The 21,253-nt window shown below is 39.5% G+C and overlaps 1 protein-coding gene across 1 annotated transcript in view; it reads right to left on the reverse strand.

Annotated features, from left to right (window-relative positions):
• Positions 1–3,176: 3,176 nt before the first annotated feature.
• The window catches only part of nbeab (neurobeachin b), a 408,640-nt gene continuing 390,563 nt past the window's right edge, over positions 3,177–21,253 (reverse strand). The window contains exons 48-56 of the mRNA XM_060888097.1: positions 20,780–20,869; positions 18,000–18,192; positions 16,118–16,189; positions 15,131–15,286; positions 13,474–13,644; positions 7,054–7,155; positions 5,170–5,366; positions 4,807–4,958; positions 3,177–4,152 (exon numbers count right to left, since the gene is read on the reverse strand). Coding sequence (XP_060744080.1) covers positions 4,062–4,152; positions 4,807–4,958; positions 5,170–5,366; positions 7,054–7,155; positions 13,474–13,644; positions 15,131–15,286; positions 16,118–16,189; positions 18,000–18,192; positions 20,780–20,869 — 1,224 coding nt within the window. The 3' untranslated portion in view covers positions 3,177–4,061. The remainder of the gene's footprint in view (positions 4,153–4,806; positions 4,959–5,169; positions 5,367–7,053; positions 7,156–13,473; positions 13,645–15,130; positions 15,287–16,117; positions 16,190–17,999; positions 18,193–20,779; positions 20,870–21,253) is intronic.

Raw genomic sequence — 21,253 nt, forward strand, 5'->3', positions numbered from 1 at the left:
AATAAATAAATAAGCATTTGAATTAGAGCTCTCTCTTCTGTCAGCTGCTGTTGCAGACAATTCTAGAAGAAGAAAAAAAAATAATTAAATAATAGAAAATAAACATCATGAAATTAATTGTGAATGTATTAGACTTAGGTTCTTGTTCGTTTATTTATTTATTTATTTATTTATTTATTTATGTTCCATATGAGATGTATTTTTCTCAGCTAAAGAATCGTCAGCATAAAATCTGGAGGTACGCTAAAGCACAGAAACGATCACAGACATGTCTTAATTGCCTTAGTTGAATTTCTGAATGTGAAACTTTTGTAAAAATTTTGAAAAAACAACATTATCTGCATCATCCTTCTGGTATGTGTCTTAAATATGGCCTTCTGGATGTTTCTCTGGAAGTCTCTAAAGCTACCTACATGCATACAGACATAAAGTCTGACTAATGAGTAGCACGAGGACAAACGGACAGTGGTGTCAGAAAATAAATGACCTTTTTGTTAAAACTCTTCACCTGCTACACGGTACAATTGTCTAACAGTCTGTAGATAGGACACCATATGAAATTCTTACTGTTCAAGAACCTATTATTATTTCCATTATCATGCCAAGTTCAGTGACCTGGAGGTTTATGATAGCTGTACGATCGGCCTGTTGTCGTCTTTTGTTCGAACGTGTGGTGAAAACACAGCTTTCTCCTAAGCGTGAGCAAGAAGTGGCTTTCCTTCCAAGTAGCATTTATTTGACAGTGGTGCCCTCAGCAACAAGCCAAACACGAATAAACCTTTTGCTCAAAGAAACCTGCTTCCTGTCCTGTTTCTATGTCTGGAAGTTAAAGAAGGACGTGTTGAACTACAAGTTGTTGGGAAAAATAGAATGAAATTGACCCCATCTCTAAATCTTCAAAATCCAGAAATAAAACTAATTTAATTTACATTTACGCCATTTGGAAGACGCCTATTTCCATGTCTCTGTCAGTGAATGAGTCGATACTGGTTCGCTTGGTCACAGACCTATTTATTAAACAATAGCTTAGAATTGGGCTATTTTCCAGGTTCTAGCTGTGATATCACCCAAGATTTATTCAATTCAAATTTATTTGTATATGTTTACATTTACATTTACAGCATTTGGCAGACGCCCTTATCCAGAGCGACGTACATAAGTGCTTAAATCTCTAACATTGGATGCATTAATGCTGGCTCACTAAGTTACATACTTAAGATACCATGAGTTTAAAACATTTGTTCAGAGTTACAATGAAAAAGTGTCAAAGGTTTTTTTTTTTTTTTTTTTTTTTTAAATGCAAAAGATAAGGGAAGAAGTGCTAGTTGAAGTGTTTCCTGAATAATTAGGGCTTGAAAATAGCCAGTGACTCAGCTGTCTGGACCTCTAGGGGAACTTGCCTCTTACCCTGAGAGATGATGGAACCAGTTGAGCAGTGATGGTAGATCGGAGGGTGTGGGGTGCAGTGCGAGGAGTGATGAGGGCTTTGAGGTAAGAGGGAGCCGTTTTTGGTCCGTTTTTGGCTTTGTAGGCCAGCATCAGTGTTTTTGTATAGTGATTTTATGATACAAAAAAAAAAAAAAATTACATGGAGATTAATATAATCCAATGGTTCAAGATTAATATTTAGATATATTTAAATGTGTTTAAATAAAAAAAAGGGAACCTCATGCTCATCTGGGTGACACTGGATTTAAATATACAGCCCGACAATTGTGTATTGATTAGGAGGTTGTTATCCTTAAAGACCACATGTAGTTGGCATCTTTACCTAGAATGCCTGAATACTTCATGAAGCTGAATCCAATTGGAGCTGATACATCTTAAGATGCCTCAGGATCCTCACAGGGATGGCTTCATCTCAACGAAGGGCCGAAGTCTTCATGACACGGAACACAACTGGATCTGGTACATTATATCTGGAACCTGAAACCTTTTACTAAATCACATGATTACATACAAATGAAATATTTTAAGCCAATTAGATAAAATTTCTCCCAAGCCAATGAATGTAGGTTTTCTTGAATTTAGCAGTGAAATTGAAACTCATTCATTCATTCATTTTCTACCGCTTATCCGAACTACCTCGGGTCACGGGGAGCCTGTGTCTATCTCAGGCGTCATCGGGCATCAAGGCAGGATACACCCTGGACGGAGTGCCAACCCATCACAGGGCACACACACACACACTCATTCACTCATGTAATCACACACTACGGACAATTTTCCAGAGATGCCAATCAACCTACCATGCATGTCTTTGGACCGGGGGAGGAAACCAGAGTACCCGGAGGAAACCCCCGAGGCACGGGGAGAACATGCAAACTCCACACACACAAGGCGGAGGTGGGAATCGAACCCCCAACCCTGGAGGTGTGAGGAGAACGTGCTAACCACTAAGCCACCGTGCCCCCCTGAAATTGAAATTTCCTCTAAAAATCAATAGAAATCTTAGGTTTTTATGTTGTAAATATGTTTACATGAGTGAAAGATCTCCAGTGTCCTTCACAGAGCCCTGAATCTGACTCAAACCCACTGAAAACCTCTGAAATTAACTGAAACACTGATTAAATCCCAGACCTCCTCACGATCATAAACATCGGCGTCTGTTCTCACTAATGCTCTTTTAACTGAACAAAACACAAATCCCCACAGCCACGCTCCAACATCTAGTGCAAATGGAGAAAGTCTCAGTTTGTTACATTTAATTCTAAACCTTTTGAATCTTACACTAATAAATATTGAAAAAAAAAGAGAATAATAAAATCCTAAAAAATTGTCAGATTAAAATAAAAAGGACAAATTACAAAACAAGATGAAAGGACAATTGTTTTAGATGAAAAAGATTTCATATTTAAACACAAAAAACCTGATGATTTTTTTAACTCTTTCGTCTCAACCTACAGTACAGCGTACGTTCACGTTCGCTCGTGATGATTTAGGAGACTCGAGTCTCCAGCAGGAAGGAGAAAAGGTTTTACAATTTATATGGAACACTTTTTATTTTGTATAGAAATGCATTACAGTGTTACATGAGCAAATGGTTCGGTTGGATGAATATTCTGAAAAGAGATTTTAAAATGTGAAAAACTAAAAGAAACATCTTTGATAACTAACTAACTAAGTAACTAACTAACTAATTAACTAACTAAATAAATAAATAAATAAGAGGCATGGTGAGCTTTCAAATATAATCTTTTCATATACATTATATTTACTGAAGCAAATCCTTGGTGTAAAAAACACTGACTCAAACATTTAACGTTAATCATTTTAAAACTGGGGGAAATAAATAAATAAATAAATAAATAAATAAATAAATAAATAAATTAAAAATGATGTATTTGAGAGAAAAACAGTACATTTCACAGAAAACACAGGGCTTATTTATTCACAACACAAAAACAAACAGTTTGATGTTGAAATCATTAAAACACTAATTGATCATAGCGAATTAATAAAGACCCAAACAGACAGACTTGAGGAGTTTAAACACATTTTCGAGACTTGACTCAGTAAGATTTAAGGAATACATTTTGACAATATCCATATTTACATCATGAACCACTATTTACCCTGAAAATAAGCCTCTGGTAGGTGAAATATGTTGCTAACATACAAATATACACTGTAGAAATGTTTCTAGTTTCTGCTGCTGCACAGAGGAATTTTCACAGTTTAAACTGTGGAGAAATTGGCTGATAAACAACAGATCGTTGTTGGCTCGAGAATTCTGGTCTGTTATTTTTTAATTGATTTAGAGCTACTTTAGAATTAGAATGACATTAGAATACAGTGCCTTTGTACAGTACTTTAGAGAAGCAAAACACAACTGGGATGTGCTGTTAATACCAGTGCACACATTACACGGGAAATGTGAAGTCCGTCAGTCACCGGCTTCCTCGGTCTCGCTGGAAAGTGCTGCTGACTCTTATTAGTGCTGCTGGTTACTCAGTGGCTCCTTTATGGAAGCATGAGAGTCAGAGAGAGAGAGAGTTTGAGTGAGAGAGAGAGAGAGAGAGAGAGAGAGAGAGAGAGAGAGACCAGTCCTACAAGCATGATCAGTAGCGATTCTGGTGCTCATAGTGCCAGCGGTTGAAATCGATATTGAATGCTACAATGCTGCCAGATGCCATGCCTGTGATCAACGTCCTGCAAAACAAAGGAGGATGTGTAAGAAAAATGTGTGTTTCTAAGCCATCGATAAATAACATGTGTATATAAAGCCATACAAGATCCCTCAAGCTCTCTAACAGGACTGATGCAGGTCTGAGAGAAATCGTACATGTAAATTTGCAGTTTTAACTTTCAGTGCATTGAGGGGGGGGGGGGGGATGTTTAGGGTGTTGTTACATGTCTAATAAACAGAGATGTAAGAAAAGGGCTAAATATTAATCGTATCGCCTGAATAATTTTTTTTTAATTCCTCGAAAATGTTAACTCATGGTTGAGGAAGAAAAAACAAAAACAAACGAAACCCCTTACTCACTGACATCACTGAAGACGGTCCTTGATTTAGGAATGCCATTAGATTTGTAAAAATAAATAAATAAACAAACAAACAAATAAATAAACAAATAAATAAATAAATAACTTGCCCATTTTAGCAGGTTTTTGGCTGAAAATATCCGCTTCTCTTATTTATTTATTTATTTATTTATTTATTTGTTTGTTTGTTTGTTTGTTTATATATTGATTGGCATGGCAGTTAAAATCTCATGTCATTGTTAAGGCAATTTCTTATAAGTCTGTGTCAAGAATCTTGTGCCAAAAGCCTTCTCTGGTATAAAGAGTTCTTAGACAAACCTTTGATCATGTGACAGGTCCATGGCCCGGATACCAGCGTCACAGCCTGGGTAGATATAAAGCTGCTTGAAATCACAGGCCTGCCAGACCTCCACCACTCCGTTATCTCCTCCAGTCACCAGCATCTGTCCATCACTGCTCAGCAGCATCGCCTGAAGAGACGAAGCCCAACAGACACAGTAATGAACTTTCTGCCTGTAATGACTTACTGATGAGCCGTTCTCACTGGCTTATTATAATATTTCAAACCATGAGGATCGATTTGATTTACACTTCCAAAATTGTTAGCATAAAGATCCTCAAGCAGACATTAGGCATGTTAATGTTAGGAAATCTGTCCGTATAAATGATGTGATATCATACACGTGCGGTGTCGTTAATCTCCATCTGGGCGAGCAGCTTGCCGTTGATGCTGAAGTTACAGAACTGGCCTCTCTCATAGCAGATGATACAGTGGCCTTCGCTCGATACGGATATGAGCCGAGGGAAAGAACAGTTATCGGGACCCTCCAGAGCCCGGAGCAGGTCCCCGGTGATGGTGTGCACCAGACACGGACCCTCTGTCGAAATAAACAATCACGGGATTCGATAACACTTCAACCTGAAGCATGAACGATGAGCAGAAACTGAATTAAAGTATAATCTAGTGTTCAGCCCAAGACTTTTCCTCACAGTCTGTTCATACTGAACATTTTATCTTCATCAATGTTGACTCTGATTTTCTCCACTGGGATTTAAACTAATCTAAACATCAGGGCTTGTATTCAGGAAAATTCTTAGTTTCTCCTAGTGATGAAATTCTAAGAAACTTCATAGAAATGTGGGAATGAAAATTAAAGAGAAAATCCTAGTAAAAATAAAAAAAGTTATTTCTTACAGCATATTAACCCTTAAAAGGGCTCATGAAGATTCTAGCGTATACTGTATATTTACTGCCGCTATGTCATTTAGAGATACACTAACATCTCCGAAACAGAACTGAAATGCAATAGCGGCAGAAATGATAGAATTTGTCTCGATGACATTTCTGCTCTGTGTCAGAGATGTTTACATTTACATTTACATTTATTACATTTATAACACACAGATGTTAGAACATCTCTATGATCGGTCACGAACGTAATCCCTACACGATATAAACTCAAATATATCAACATAGAGACAAAGTGAAGGCTTATAATAGACCAAATTTAAAAGCTCGAAATCAAGATTTTTTTTAAATATTTAAAATATTTAAAGATATTTATTAAGCACATTGATTAAGGCATTAATCAATCAATCAATTAATCAATCAGTTAATATGCATTTTGCTTCGTCACCGTTTTTTAAATGATTTATTTTTATTTCTTTTATCATTTATTATTTTTGTTTAGATTAAATCGATATTTGAATGTTTTTGGGTGCAGTATCAAATTAAGACTGATCCTTAGTCACTTAGGGGCTTTTTACACCTGGTCACTTCATGTGTTTTCTGTGATCTGATAGCTATCCGATGGTAAAAAGACCAGGTCTAAATGCCCTCCGAAACGTTTTGGAGACGGATATAAATCTGATGGTTCAAACCACTTCAGGAGGTGGTCTGGGACGCGTTACAGATGAAACTGGACAGGTGTAAATGAATGTGGTTGTTCAAGCCACATACGTCAGCGCTGTACTCCTCCCAAACGGAAGTACGTCACTCGCAGGTGATCTTTCACCCAGGTGTCTCGTTGGGCCTTAAAATGCGCTGCTGCTGCCAGCGAAAATGCAGCAAACAGTAAATGCTGTTTTTTGTAGCATAACCTTCGTAACAAAGACGTTTTCTCATCTTCTTTTTGATTGCGTTCTGAAATCCGCATACACCAAAGCGTGTTCCATTTCAATTACTCCGGAAATGAGGTCAAATATATTAGCATTTTGGGTTTTTTGGTTTATGTGGCCTAATGTAAATGGAACAGTTTTAACAAATCAGATAGCTATCGGATCAGAGAAAACACATGAAGTGACCAGGTGTAAAAAGGCGCTTAGATAAACTAAATGGATTTCTTCTGTATTGAATGTAAACTTTATTGTGGCTTTAGTTGATCTCGTGTAGTGTTCTGCATGTTTAGTTAAATTAAAGTGTCTGAAGCTTTGTGAATAATTGATCAAACTGCTTCAGATCAAACATTCAGGAAGTCGATTATGATTCTGATTCAATAACAAATTGTGCGACATTTTCTTTTTTTTTATACTACAAATTCTTTGAGATAAACTTAAACCACTGACCTTTGGCTCCGCTGATGACCAGGCCGAGCTCGGCACATACCGACACACACACCACCTCGTAGTCGTGACCGGTCAGGACTGCTCTGGGTGCTGGGTAATCACCTGCACACAGAACAGACAGATGTGTCATTCAGTATAATAAATACACATTAAAGCTGATATTAAAAAAAGGAAAATAAATAAAAATAGAGAAAATAAACAAAGGCCCATGATAAGAAAACGTGTGCTCAGAAGGTCGTCCTTCTTCATTGACCTAGTTGTAAAGTCTGCAAAAGATTCTCTATTCATGTGAAGAGTCAGCTGAGTGATGAGGGGGAAGAGAGGGGTGCAATTGGTACACTTACACACACACACACACACACACACACACACACACACTTTTTAAACAGTTTGCATAAAGCAAGGACTCTGAGGACGGCCGATTTAATGTTGAGATTCCAGCCATCCAGCCATGTTGTTACCTTCTTCACGCAGATATTCTTTACCACTTTGCAGGACAAATAGATTTAAAAATTATTTTGTTTTTAAATACTTAATTTTATTTTATTTTATTTTATTTTATTTTTTTTCTCCTCTGTACTGTTTGTTGTTGTGTGTTTGGGATTGTATGGATTCTGCTGGCTGTGAAACAAATTGCCCCTCGGGGATAATAAAGTTGACCTAACCTAACCTAACCTAACAAACACACACACATACACAAATATACGCACACAAACAAACATACACACATACACACACAACATAAACACACACACTTGCATCTTCAGCAGCTACTGTTAAGCACCACAACAAATCAATAAAGCAGCAGCATAACGAGAAGGTAACACTGCAAGTTACTACACTGACGCACTGGTGGCTGTTTTAGATGTTTTAAAGCAGAATTTTATGATAAGTTCCAAACATGTTTGATACAAATGGAGTGTTTTGCAAAAATTATAATTTCATGTCTGTTAAAGGTATTTCATATAAGAAATTAAAAGAAAGAACATATAATATACGGTATCTCACAGAAGTGAGTACACTCCTCACATTTTTGTATATATTTTATTAGATCTTTTCATGTGAAGAAATAACACAGTGCAACGATGTACAGTGTACAGCCACAACACACAGCCATTAATGTCTAAACCGCTGGACACAAAAGTGAGTACGCCCCTAAGTGAAAATGTCCAAATTGGGCCCAATTATCCATTTTCTCTCCCCGGTGTCATGTGACTCGGCAGTGTAACAAGGTCTCAGGTGTGAATGGGGAGCAGGTGTGTTAAATTTGGTGTTATCGCTCTCACTCTCTCTCTCTGAGGATCTGAAAAAAATAATTGTTGCTCTACATAAAGATGGCATAGGCTATTGCCAAGACCCTGAAACTGAGCTGCAGCACAGTGGCCAAGACCATACGACGGTTTAACAGGACAGGTTCCTCTCAGAACAGGCCTCACTATGGTCCACCAAAGAGGTTGAGTGTACATGGTCAGCATCATATCCAGAGGTTGTGTTTGGGAAACAGACGTATGAATGCTGCCCGCATGGCTGCAGAGGTTGAAGGGGTGGGGGTGTGGGGGTGCTCAGACAATACGCCGCACACGGCATCATTGGTCTGCATGGCTGTCGTCCCAGAAGGAAGCCTCCTCTAAAGATGATGCATTCAAATCAGAAGCCTGCAAACAGCTAGCTGAAGACAAGTAGACTAAGGACATGGATTACTGGAACCATGTCCTGTGGTCTGATGAGACCAAGATAAACTTATTTGGTTCAGATGGTGTCAAGCGTTTGTGGTGGCAACAAGGTGAGGAATACAAAGACGTGTCTTGCCTACAGTCAAGCATAGTGGTAGAAGTGTCATGGTCTGGGGCTGCATGAGTGCTGCCGGCTCTGGGGAGCTACAGTTCATTGAGGGAACCATGAATGCCAACATGTACTGTGACATTCTGGAGCAGAGCGTGATCCCCTACTGTACCTTCAGAGACTTGCCCACAGGACAGTATTCCAACCTGATAACGACCCCAAACACACCTCCAACACGACCACTGCAAAAGTAGTTGAGGGTAAATGTGATGTACTGGCCAAGCATGTCTCCAGACATAAACCCTATTGAGCATCTGTGGGACATCCTCAAACGGAAGGTGGAGGAGCGCAAGGTCTCTAACCTCTACCAGCTCTGTGATGTCATCATGGAGGACTGGATGAGGACTCTAGTGGCAACATGTGGTGCTCTGGTTAATTCCATGCACAAGAGGGTTAAGGCAGTGCTGGAAAATAATGGTGGCCACGCAAAATATTGGCACTTGGGACCCAATTTTGGCTGTGTGTTGAGTTATTTTGAGGGGACAGAAAATTTACACTGTAATACAAGCTTTACACTTACTACTTTACATTGTAGTAAAGCTGAAGTGTTGCATATTAAACAAAAATTAAATGAACTAAAAAAAAATAAATTAACATATACTGTAGGACTGTAAGGAGTGTTTTTTTTTAGATCCAGGGAATGTTTTTGCCCTGATATTTATTTATAATTTATTTATTAATTATATTATGTACAGGGAGGCATGGTGGCTTAGTGGTTAGCACGTTCGCCTCACACCTCCAGGGTCGGGGTTCGATTCCCGCCTCCGCCTTGTGTGTGTGGAGTTTGCATGTTCTCCCCGTGCCTCGGGGGTTTCCTCTGGGTACTCCGGTTTCCTCCCCGGTCCAAAGACATGCATGTTAGGTTGATTGGAATCTCTGGAAAAAATTGTCTGTAGTGTGTGAGAGAATGAGAGTGTGTGTGCCCTGCGATGGGTTGGCACTCCGTCCAGGGTGTATCCTGCCTTGATGCCCAATGACGCCTGAGATAGGCACAGGCTCCCCGTGACCCGAGGTAGTTCGGATAAGCGGTAGAAGATGAATGAATGAATGAATGAATATTATGTACAATTCACTGCACTTTTTCTATGAGTTTATTCAAAAAATGCGTAAAGCGCTGGTGTAGGGATCAGCTGAATTAGCCTAATGAAGAGAAATGAAGCCGCTCGCTGGCGATCGAACGAGGTACGAGCGAGAGGAGCAGATCTTTGGAGCAGATATTGAAATGGTTACAGATGTAACACTGCTTTAATTAACACAGGGGTCGTTAGTGTGAATACACGCTCTACTTTTAATGGACAACCAAATGGATGCTGTACCAGATGATCGATATGGCATCAGATCCACTCCGTGTGTGTGTGTGTGTGTGTGTGTGTGTGTGTGTGTGTTAGAGAGAGAGTGACAGTGTGCTCAGTCCTCTTGGGAGATCCGCAGCTCGAGATCAGCTTGCTTCCTCACAAAAGATTCAATCAGTCTGTGTGCAAGCCCCTTGATGCCCCACAGGTCCCAGAGAGCACACCAACACAATTAGGAGGCAGAAATCAGAGCCAGGGCTGGCAGGGGCCACAGCGCAGAGGCTCGGTCAAGGCGGATGTGATTTTAATCACCGTGTGTTTAGGACACCGCGTTCTGTGCTTCGAGTACCAAATCAATTTCGTGTCAGGGGTCTGGATGAAGACACACTGCTGAATATTCATGGCCTTTCTGGCTGTCATGACCTCTGAGGAGAGATGCGTGGAATTAATGCATGCTGGGAAAGAAAGACTCACACAACGCTGCTACACACATATTAGCATTTCTGTCAGAAAATAAAAACACAAAATCATCTATTTTAGTGTATGAGGTTGAAAGTCTACTCATCATCAGAGAGAGAGAGAGATCTGTTCTGTAGAGTTACACTCTTCCATAGGAGCAGGTTATTAATGGAGAAAGACATTCTTTAAAAGAATCTAATCTACACTACATGGTAAAAGTTTGTGCACCCCGTGCCGACAAGGATTTTTAGTCGTTATTCAGTGACTTCTACTATTTTTGAATAATGACAAAGGCATCAACAAGCTGAAATAAAATTAAATCAATGGATTATAAAAAAGGTGAGCATTTTGTTTTTAAATGCCAGGGGAAGCGTTTCGAAATTTTAAATTCAAGTAGTTTAGATTTCATTTATTAAAAAATAGTATATAAAGAGGAGGAGAGAAATAATGGAAAGAAAAATTGAGGGTGGAAAGATAAAAAAGAGCAGAGAAAACAGTGTAAAGATAGAAGGAGGAACAGAAGGAAAGAGGACGTGTGAAGGAGAAAGGAAAGGTAGAAAAGGCAAAGAGTGAAAGACAGAAGAGAAGAAGAAAATATAGAAAGAAAAAGTCATAGAAGGGTGAGGTAGAAAGAAAGAGATAAATCAGAAGAAGATATTATAAGAATAAAGAGATAAATCAGAAGAAAATATAAAGAAGAAAAAAGAAAGAAGAAAATAGTGAGAGAAAAGGGTAAGAATTGTAGAATGAGAGAGAAGAAGATGAGAGAAAACAGAACACTTAAAACATAATGACTGGCTAGCAATGAAAAACATTATCAATGTAAAAACGAAAGAAAAAGAATTGATGTAAAAAAATAAAAAAGAAAGAAAAACAATCACTAGCAAGCAAAAAAAAAAAAAAAAACATAATCAATCAAAAAAGGAAAGAAAAACAATGTAAAAAAAAAGAAAAAAACAGTTATTGTAAAAGAAAGAAAGAAAGAAAGAAAGAAAGAAAGAAAGAAAGAAAGAAAGAAAGAAAGAAAGAAAGAAAAAATCACTAGCTAGCAAAGTTGGCTAATTGGAAAAATTACTAACAAAAAAAAAATCTAATAACTACTTTAACTACTACTTCTGAAACAGATCAACACTGTGAAAATAAATCCTGTGCTGAGTTTAGATAAAATGTCTAATATATTAATGTCCACAATTAAAATCCTCCTCAACTTTCCCAAACAGTGAAAGTATAAAATATCAGCATGTGAGACACACAGGCGTGTTTCTCCACTTTACTATCACTCAGTGTAATAAGATAACACCCCACCAGCCAGAATAACGAGTGCACTTTTAAATTGCCCCAAATAAGCCCTGGTGTGTGAACATCGTATCGCAGGAGCCGTGTTTCCTCTCCTCAGGAGGGCAGAGCTGCGTCTCGCTAATTGGAGGCATTCGAGCTGAAAGACTTAATTAACAGTGTGAGGCTCGGCGCAGTTAATTAAAGAAAGCTCACACCTAAAGTAGAGAAGTTGACACTCGTGAGCAGCAGATCATCTGCACAACAACACGCTTTAACAACACAACACATCTCACAAAGCGTACGAGTCTCAGGAGGATTAGTTTTTGGTCAAATGAAATGAAGACAAAATGTTTTTGAGTTTTTTGTTTTTTTTTTACTGCTTTTTTGTCTAAACTAGTTGAAGACGCAGAGCCACCCGCTGAAAACTCGGCTACTCGCTGCGACGGCTGTAATTAGCTGCGTTCTGTCCTGTGGCTTTTTTTGTCATTACTGTAATTGTGTTTCTTCCAATAATTAACAAACAGAGGAGTTGATCTGGTGTGTTGTGTTACAGGAAAATAATTAATGCCGGCTGCTACGAGAAGTAACTGCTAGCACAAAGAAGTTAGTTATTTTGCAGTTTACAATTTGTAAATAAATAAATAAATAAAAAAATGATCCCAGTTTACAAAAGACTTCATTGTCTCACGCTAGTAAAAGTTCCTTCTGGGAGAAAATACTTACAATAAATAAATAAATAAATAAATAATCCCCATTTACAGGAAATATGCAAAAACAAGCAAGCAAACAAATAAAAAAGAAAAATGAGAGAGAGAGAGAGAGAGAGAGAGAGAGAGAGAGAGAGGAGGGAGAGAGAGAGAGAAAGAGAGAGAGAGAGAGAGAGAGAGAAAGGAGGGAGAGAGAGAGAGAAAGAGAGAGAGAGAGAGAGAGAGAGAGAGAGAGAGAGAGAGAGAGAGAGAATGTTTCTTACTTTGATATGTAACTAAACCTAAAAGAAAAAAGAAATAAAAAAATAGCCCCTACTGACACAAAACATTCTTGTAACCAGCTAGCAATGTTTGCTAATTGGAAAAATTCAATAATTCAAGAAAAATTATAAAGAATACAGTTGATATTGTCACATAGACATTTATACTAGAATGAAATATTTACTTCACATATCCTAGCTGGTTAACAAGCAGTGTTCAGAGCAAAGGTTCAGCCACGTTAGCACAAAGAGCCTTGAACAAAGGGCCCTAAAAGTGCAGCTTGTTACTGCTGGGGCTTAAACGTACAACTTCCTAGTCAGTAGCCCAGAGTCTTAACTATTGAGCCACAAATGCCTCATGGTGTATAAAGGTTTTTGTAAAATTTCCTGAAGGGTGCCATTACTTTTACACAATTACATTGTCCATTAGCTACTGTATATGTAGATAGTGTGTAGAACGTACACAAGGCTGTTAATTAACACTTAATTGTGTTATAATCACCGCTTGATTGTGTGTACTAGTGTTACAGTGTGTATAGTTGTGTGTGTGTTTGAGTGTGTGTGTGTGTGTGTTACACTCACTGTTATTTGGATTGTCTCCTATAATGTGGTGTCTTCCGCTCCAGTACCACAGCAGCAGAGTGGCGTCTCTGGATCCTGAAACTACGTAACAATCCCCGCCGATGTACGACTCCGAACGTGCCAAACATGTCACGACATCCCAGTGGCCAAACACGATCTGTGTCAGCTTACCTGAACACACACACACACACACACACAGACACACACGCACACACTCAAATAACTAGTCATTATTACATGTAACACAGTGATATTAGGTCAAAACATTTTTTATGAGAAAGTAGATTTACGTTTCCATTATTACCCAAGAAATGTACACAAACACAAGATAGAACGCTATTCTGTTAAGATTTACAGACGCTTCTTAGCACCTTTGCATGTTTTTTCCACATTTTTGTCAACCGTCCTGAGATTAAATTTAAAAAACATACTTAGAATTATTGGAGATTCAAAGAATCTTCTTTATGGAAGAACTCCTTTACAGCTATCAGGGTAAATCAACCTTAACAGACGTTAGCATCCCTGCTGTATTTTTAGATGCACATTGATATTGTATATGGATTAAGGGACATTTTCCACATTTCACTTCATTTCCACTTTTTGAATAATACACTTGTAGAACAGAAGTCCTTTATTTTGTCACATAAACATTACAGCACAGTGAAATTCTTTCTTCAAATATCCTAACTTTGGAGGTTGGAGTCAAAGCACAGGGTCAGCTATGATACAGAACTCCTGAAGCAGTGAGGGTTAAGGGCCTTGCTCAAGGGCCCAGCAGTGGCAATGTTGGGGCTTAAACCCTGATCCTCTGATCAACAACCCAGAGCCTAAACCACTTGCACCACCACTGCCCCCTGTGGACAGAAGGACAAGCTAGCAAGGAATCCAGCAACCTCTTGCTAATGTTAGCTAGTTGTATTCAAGCAGAGGTGGGAGTAAGTCAAACATGTGCAAGTCACAAGTGAGTCTCAAGTCATGAACGTCAAGTCAAAGTCAGGTCGAGTCTTTTTTTAATATTTGTCAAGCAGGTCTCAAGTCTCAAATTTGCGACTTAAGTCTGACTCGAGTCAAGTCGAGTCCCCCATCTCTGAATCATTTAACTCAAGTCCGAGTCAAGTCTCAAGTCATGAACGTCAAGTCAAAGTCAAGTCGAGTCTTTTTTTAATATTTGTCAAGCAGGTCTCAAGTCTCAAATTTGCGATTTAAGTCTGACTCGAGTCAAGTCATATGACTCGAGTCCCCCATCTCTGTATTCAAGATATTGAAGTTTATTTGTCTGGTGATGAATGTAGTCGACAGCAAGGTGGCCATTATAACTGAATGATAGAGAGTTGATGAGCAGGAATGAAGAATAATTTATAAAAATGTAAGACTCCAGTCTCAGATGCCTGTGAATACAGCGCTACTATAAGCATTTAGCTACAAGGAGACATTTTGCTCATGTTTATAGCTGACATCAGTGAAGAACTGCAAATATTTCTAAAAAAAAATACATAAATGTTTGGATTCGTGAGCTAGATTAGCTTCAGAGCTTAAAGGCGAGATGAGAGAAGGAAAGATGATCAAGAGTCGTGGTGGAAAAGAAGACAAAAATTAATTAGAAGATCAGAAAAAATACACACGCTGTACACAGTAATGTGTGTATCTGTGTATCTACCAGTTTCTGAGGAGTAGACACGGAAACTCTTGTCCCAGAAGCCGCACACCAGGACGTAGCGATTGTCTGCCGTTACCACGAAACACTGCGAGTTGATCTGGATGCTTTGGTCCACCAAATCCGTGATCTGCCTCTTGTTCGTTCCTGTGTTGTTGGCTAGGACACAGCAAAGACAAAACAGCAGTCTGATTCATAGCGTCGTATCCTGAGACACGGAACATTTACTTCAGGGTTCAGTCGCTGTTGTAAAAAAGGAAATTTTCTGCTTTCTGATATGTACATTTACAATTATTTATTCAAGTGATGATTTTATTTAAAGTCACATGCAATTTTCAAGATTTAATCTCGCTACAGAGCCGAGAGGATGACGGTTAAGCTGACAGAAGGTTTCTGGCATTTTGATAAATTTTTTAAACCTAATATTATATTAAGTAAAACCTTGGTTTAAATCTATTTCCACCCACATAGTTAGCATTTGATTAATCCTTAGTTTAAACCTTTTTTCCCATTATGATGGATGACTAATCGTGCATGTGTGCATGAGTGAATGAAGAAAAGAATAAATTCATGTATAAATGTATAAATGAATGAATAACTAAATAAAAATGTTCTTTAGGTTTTCCAGCAACTTTTTCATTCTTTCTTTTTTTTTTATTTCGTCTTTCTTTTTATTTTATATATAAAACATAGCATCACCGATTCAATGAAAAAGGAACTATGGTATTAGCTACAGTGACGGATAACATAGAATTCTTGCATGTTTGCAAGATGCTTCATAGTTAGTACAAATAGAATAAATAGAATAAAATAGAGGATGATTTTTTTTAAAAGGTGCTATTACTTCTAGCCTTGCCTACAATTACATATTACAGATATTAATGATGTATTAAAGTATTGTCAGATTTTATTTTTAATCAATATAAAATAAATCTATTTTTTAAACCAATTAACAAAAGATTTTTTTTATGTTATTCCATTTCTACTCACCAATCACAGAGTCCATTTCAATAGGAAGGTGATGGGCCTGCTCTAATGAGTATCCTGGAGCACCTCGTAGACCTGAGAAACACACACACACACACACACACACACACACACACACACACACATACACAAACAATATACTATATATTGCTGACACTGCTGATAATGCTGAATCTTGAAAATGCTGCTAAACAGAAATATATAAATAATACAAACATAAGATTCTTTCTGATCATATTCTAAAAGCAGAACACATACACTAGGAGTCACTAGAGTCACACCCCATACACACACTCTGATCCCACGCTGCTCTCTGACCCCTACGTCCCCACTGAGGGGGAAGGCTATTCAACCCCACCAGCGAGGTTTAGACAACGGTTATTGATTTCTCACTGTTAAGCAGGAGGCAGGCCAGAGACTGTTCAGCCCCTGAGGCAGGCCTGAGGCCAGAGGCGGCCATTTTGCACTAGTAGAAATAGACACAGAAGGTTTGGTGGCCTTGTTCTGGTGGTTATACTTTGCAGCTGTGGCCATTAGCAGCCCCAAGCTACTGCCTCTACTTCTGACATCACAGGGCTGACAGCCCAGGAGGTGTGGGAAGAAACGGGAGGCCTTGATTGGCTAATTTTGCAAGGTATGTGACCCCTGACATGCAGGTGAGGCAAGTTCCTGTCAAGGGTGTAGGTGGGTAATACTGGGCACACATGGCTGAGTGGGGAATGTGGTGGAGGTGGCACAATGTTTGTGTGTTAATTCCAGAGGTAAATGTTCCAGGGTCCTTTGTTCTAAAAACTCAACTTTCCCAGTATCTCATGTGCTGAGGCTTCCATTTTCCCAGAGTCCAGTGTTCCCCGAAATATTTATTCCCAGGGCTGTATTTTTTCCAGGTCCTACATCCTCAGAGTTCTATATCCTTTGTGTAGGTCTCTGTGCCATGCTGTGTCAGTATAATCCCAGTGTTCTATATTCCTTAGACCCATTTTTCCCAAAACCACATGTTCCCAATGTCCTTTGTTACCATGAACCTATGTACTCTAGGGCTCCTTGGTTTTGAGTATTCTGTTTTCATGCTGGAATTAATGCTCCCCTATATTTCCAGCCCTCAAAGTTTCCAGAAACCTATACTCACAATGTTCTAGATCTCTTTTCCCCCAAGTATGTTCTCAAGATGTTATATATTTGCAGCTCCCCAAGTTCCCAGAAAACCAACATTCCTAGATTTTAGCACACTAGTTTTGCAAAATCCCATGTTAATAATGTTTATCCCATGTCATATGTTCTCAGAGTCCTTGTTCCTAAAACTACAGTATGTATGCAAGTTCCTGAGAACAAAGGACCCTAGACATAAAGTTCTAGCATAATACTCAAGGCACTATCTCTCCTAGTCCCCTATGTTACCAGGGTCCTATGTTCTAACGATCCTATATATTCCTGGATCCTGATGCTCACAGAGCACTTACATTCTTAGAGTTCTATATTCCGAGGCCTTATTTTCCCAAAACCTCATGCTACAAAGGCCATATGCTCCCAGAGTTCTATGATCTCAGGAACCTAATGCTTCCAGAGTTCTACATTTTAAGGTTTCTAGGTTTCCGGAGCCACATCAGCCCTGTATTTCCATGGTCCTTGTCTCCCAAACCTATGTTTCCAATCCAACTACAATGCTGGTATGTATACATTCACAGAATAACACTAGATAGAGAGATCTTCATGCCACAGTAGGGACCATAGTGCCTATAACAGTGTATGTGATTGTAGCTGCATCGGGTCACAAATAATAATGAACGTCAAGAACAAAACTTCAACCCTGAAAGCTATACCTTAAGCACCAAAGTATACCTTAAGCAGTGAGACCTGACAAGCTCAAACAAGTCCATTCACTCACCCACGGTGTTGTGCCAGCGATTGACAGCAAACAGGCGGCTGCAGGTCACCGTGACGACGGCTGGCATTGCCAGGTGCGGCAGCGTATTGGCAGCCACGTGGGTGACCGGAGAGTTGGAGGGGAACTTCAATACCATGATGACATCTTGCTGCATCTGCTCCTTAAACATGAGCGGACTCTGCGGAAGGAAACACTGATGAAGAGACAGAGCATGAAGGAGAGGGGAAAGGGAGCATGGGACAGGAAGAGGGAAAAGTGAGAAGAACAGAGGGATGGAGAGAGGAAATTAGTATGAGGGTAGTAGTAAAAGAAAAGAGAGGGTAGAATGGACGAAGGAAAAGTTGCTCAGGGAAACACAAAGTCTTCTGTCTTGACGACTTTCCTATTTCTGAAAATTTCATAGCTGACGGTTGCGACGTTTACGTAAATGCTAAATAAATCTCCTCCAAAAAAGCTTTAATATTATATCAATTACACACATTTACTGTATGTAGAAACTAGTTACCGCAGTCTGTGGATCGAGTTACTACAGAAACAATAATGTTTCATTGTTAAACGCACCTTAATATACATCTGTGAATTACAGCTGGTGCTGTTGTCAAGGCTGTTGTTATAGAAAATAAATCAACACCTTCAGACCAATCAAATTTATGAATTCAATAGTGCGGTGGTATGAAATGAAATATTGGACCGAATATAAGCTGAAAATGAAGTACAATTGCATGCACACTAACCACTTTCCCATAATCCTCAGTGGTCAGCTTCCATCTGCTAAAGCTGAGTGAAGGTTCAGTTAAGGGGTCTCACTGGGGTTTGGGAGAAGTGTGTGTGTATGTTGGTGTGTATGAGAGTGTACTTTGCACAAAGTGCAGGTCAAAGTGCAGAACAGAAACGATTTTCAATACTGCTTCAAGATGTTTCAGCAGGACGGTTTAATAATAGAGCTGTGTTAGTGGGTGTGGAGCTGCTTGTACCTACGGCACATTCGTTCACGATCGTTCAGTTCACTTTACATTTATTTGTATAACACATCCGATTGTCACAGAGCAGCTATACAGAAATACTGAGGTGAGAACAAACTCCCTGAGAGTCTCAAACGGGATTCCAGTCTCTTCTGTTCAACAATATGAAAATATTGTCCAAATATGATTATCCATAATCAATAAAGTTAACATTTTCGAGTCAAAGTGAATCGGTGCTTGAAAAACGACAAAATTATGCAAGAAAATATTAATATCTATGCATTTTTCAAGATGTCTGCAAGAGCTGAGAATTTTCTACTGAACTCTTTTTTACTTTTCAGCTTTTTATGCATGACTGAAGTGGAAACGGGGAGCCTGTGCCAATCTCAGGCGTCATCGGACATCAAGGCAGGATACACCCTGGACGGAGTGCCAACCCATCGAGGGCACACACACACTCTCATTCACTCACGCAATCACACACTACGGACAATTTTCCAGAGATGCCAATCAACCTACCATGCATGTCTTTGGACCGGGGAAGGAAACCGGAGTACCCGGAGGAAACCCCCGAGGCACGGGGAGAACATGCAAACTCCACACACACAAGGCGGAGGCGGGAATCGAACCCCCAACCCTGGGGTTGTGAGGCGAACGTGCTAACCACTAAGCCACCGTGCCCCCCAAGCTGGAAAATTGAGAAAACTTTTTTTTAAATGAATAATGATGCAGTGGATGCAAGAAACAGGTTCTATCTATCTATCTATCTATCTATCTATCTATCTATCTATCTATCTATCTATCTATCTATCTATCTATCTATCTTTCCATCAATCTACCAGTCACTGTATATAAACAGATAATTTTTTCGTCAGATGTCTAGCTTTAATCATCCTGTTGTATGTTTCATGTTTCTTCTCACTATTACTTTTTTACACACAATAAACCTTGTGTTCAATTTCAGAGAACTATCTGAAACACAGAACCACAGAACCGTGAAGAATCACAATCCTCCATGATGATGATGATGATGATGATGAGGATGATGATGATGATATATGTTTGTGATAATGTAGGTTCATCATGTCCATGAACATGTAAGTAAGTATTTCAGTGAATACTGTACACTGTGAATGTGAGCATGACAAGAAAACTGTGATTTGATCTTTACTGAATTCTGGCAGGTGACTTGGAGGGCATTTTGGTTTAGTGACACATGGCAGTATCGTGATATGTAATTTTATTTCAATTGAAGTCAAACAGACCTGTTGCTTATTTGAATGTCTGTTCATTAGACGTCAGTTAAAACCTAATCCTGAGCAAGTGAAGCTCTATCTGACCAGTAGAGAGCGCTCTGTTCACATCAGACACCCTATGACATGAGCCCTGTTATTCTGAGGAAGCCGTGTGCTTTGAAAAGTATGTCAAGATCGTGCCTGTGTGCGCATGTGCATGAATGTATGTGTAGCTTACTCCTGTATCAGCCAATGACTAGCCGAGTTAAGTTTTCCCAGCGATGCATCTGTACCACAGCTCTGCGGTCTCCTGTGAGTAGATTAGCATCGTGACACACTGTGCGAATGTGGTGCACATTACTCAGGATGAAGATGTGCTCATTAAAGCTGTGGGCATACGGGCGTGAAAAACAGCGGCAGTGTGAGCTGTGAAGGTCAGACGTGACTGCCCTCGTCTAGAATAAAAGCTATGGCGGTGCGGGTGGAGCTACGAAGAAACCGTGTACATATACACAGACACTAGGAAAGATCTGAGAATGCAAACACACACACACACACACACACACACACATGGTGCTCTCACCAGGTGCATGGCGGAGCTGCGAGGAGGATGGGGCTCGATGAGCAACTGAGATGGAGTCTGTCCAATACTCTGGATCTGTGCCTCCATAGCCTGCAGTGAAGAAAAAGGACAAAAGATGGAGAGATGTAGAGAGAGGAAGAGGGGAGAAATTCAGAGAGAAAAAGGGGGAGAGGAGTGTCACTATCAATAGGCATCATATAAGTTGACAATACAAGCAAATCCCTAACTCAGCCTTTGTGTGTGTGTGTGTGTGTGTGTGTGTGTGTGTGTGTCTATGTGTGTGTATGTGTGTGTGTACCCTCCACCCTCCCCTTCCTTAATCCTTTGCCCCCCCTTCCCACCACCACCCCAAGTCTGCAGAGTCATCCAAGTGTTAGTATAGAAGAGACAAGCCTTTTCCTATTAACACGCTTCAGTTAGCTGTGCCCGTTTCCAGAGGCAGACCCAACAGACGCTAACCTGGCCTGACACACA

Source organism: Tachysurus vachellii, chromosome 15 (assembly GCF_030014155.1).
Source record: "Tachysurus vachellii isolate PV-2020 chromosome 15, HZAU_Pvac_v1, whole genome shotgun sequence".
In the NCBI taxonomy this organism is placed as follows: domain Eukaryota; kingdom Metazoa; phylum Chordata; class Actinopteri; order Siluriformes; family Bagridae; genus Tachysurus; species Tachysurus vachellii.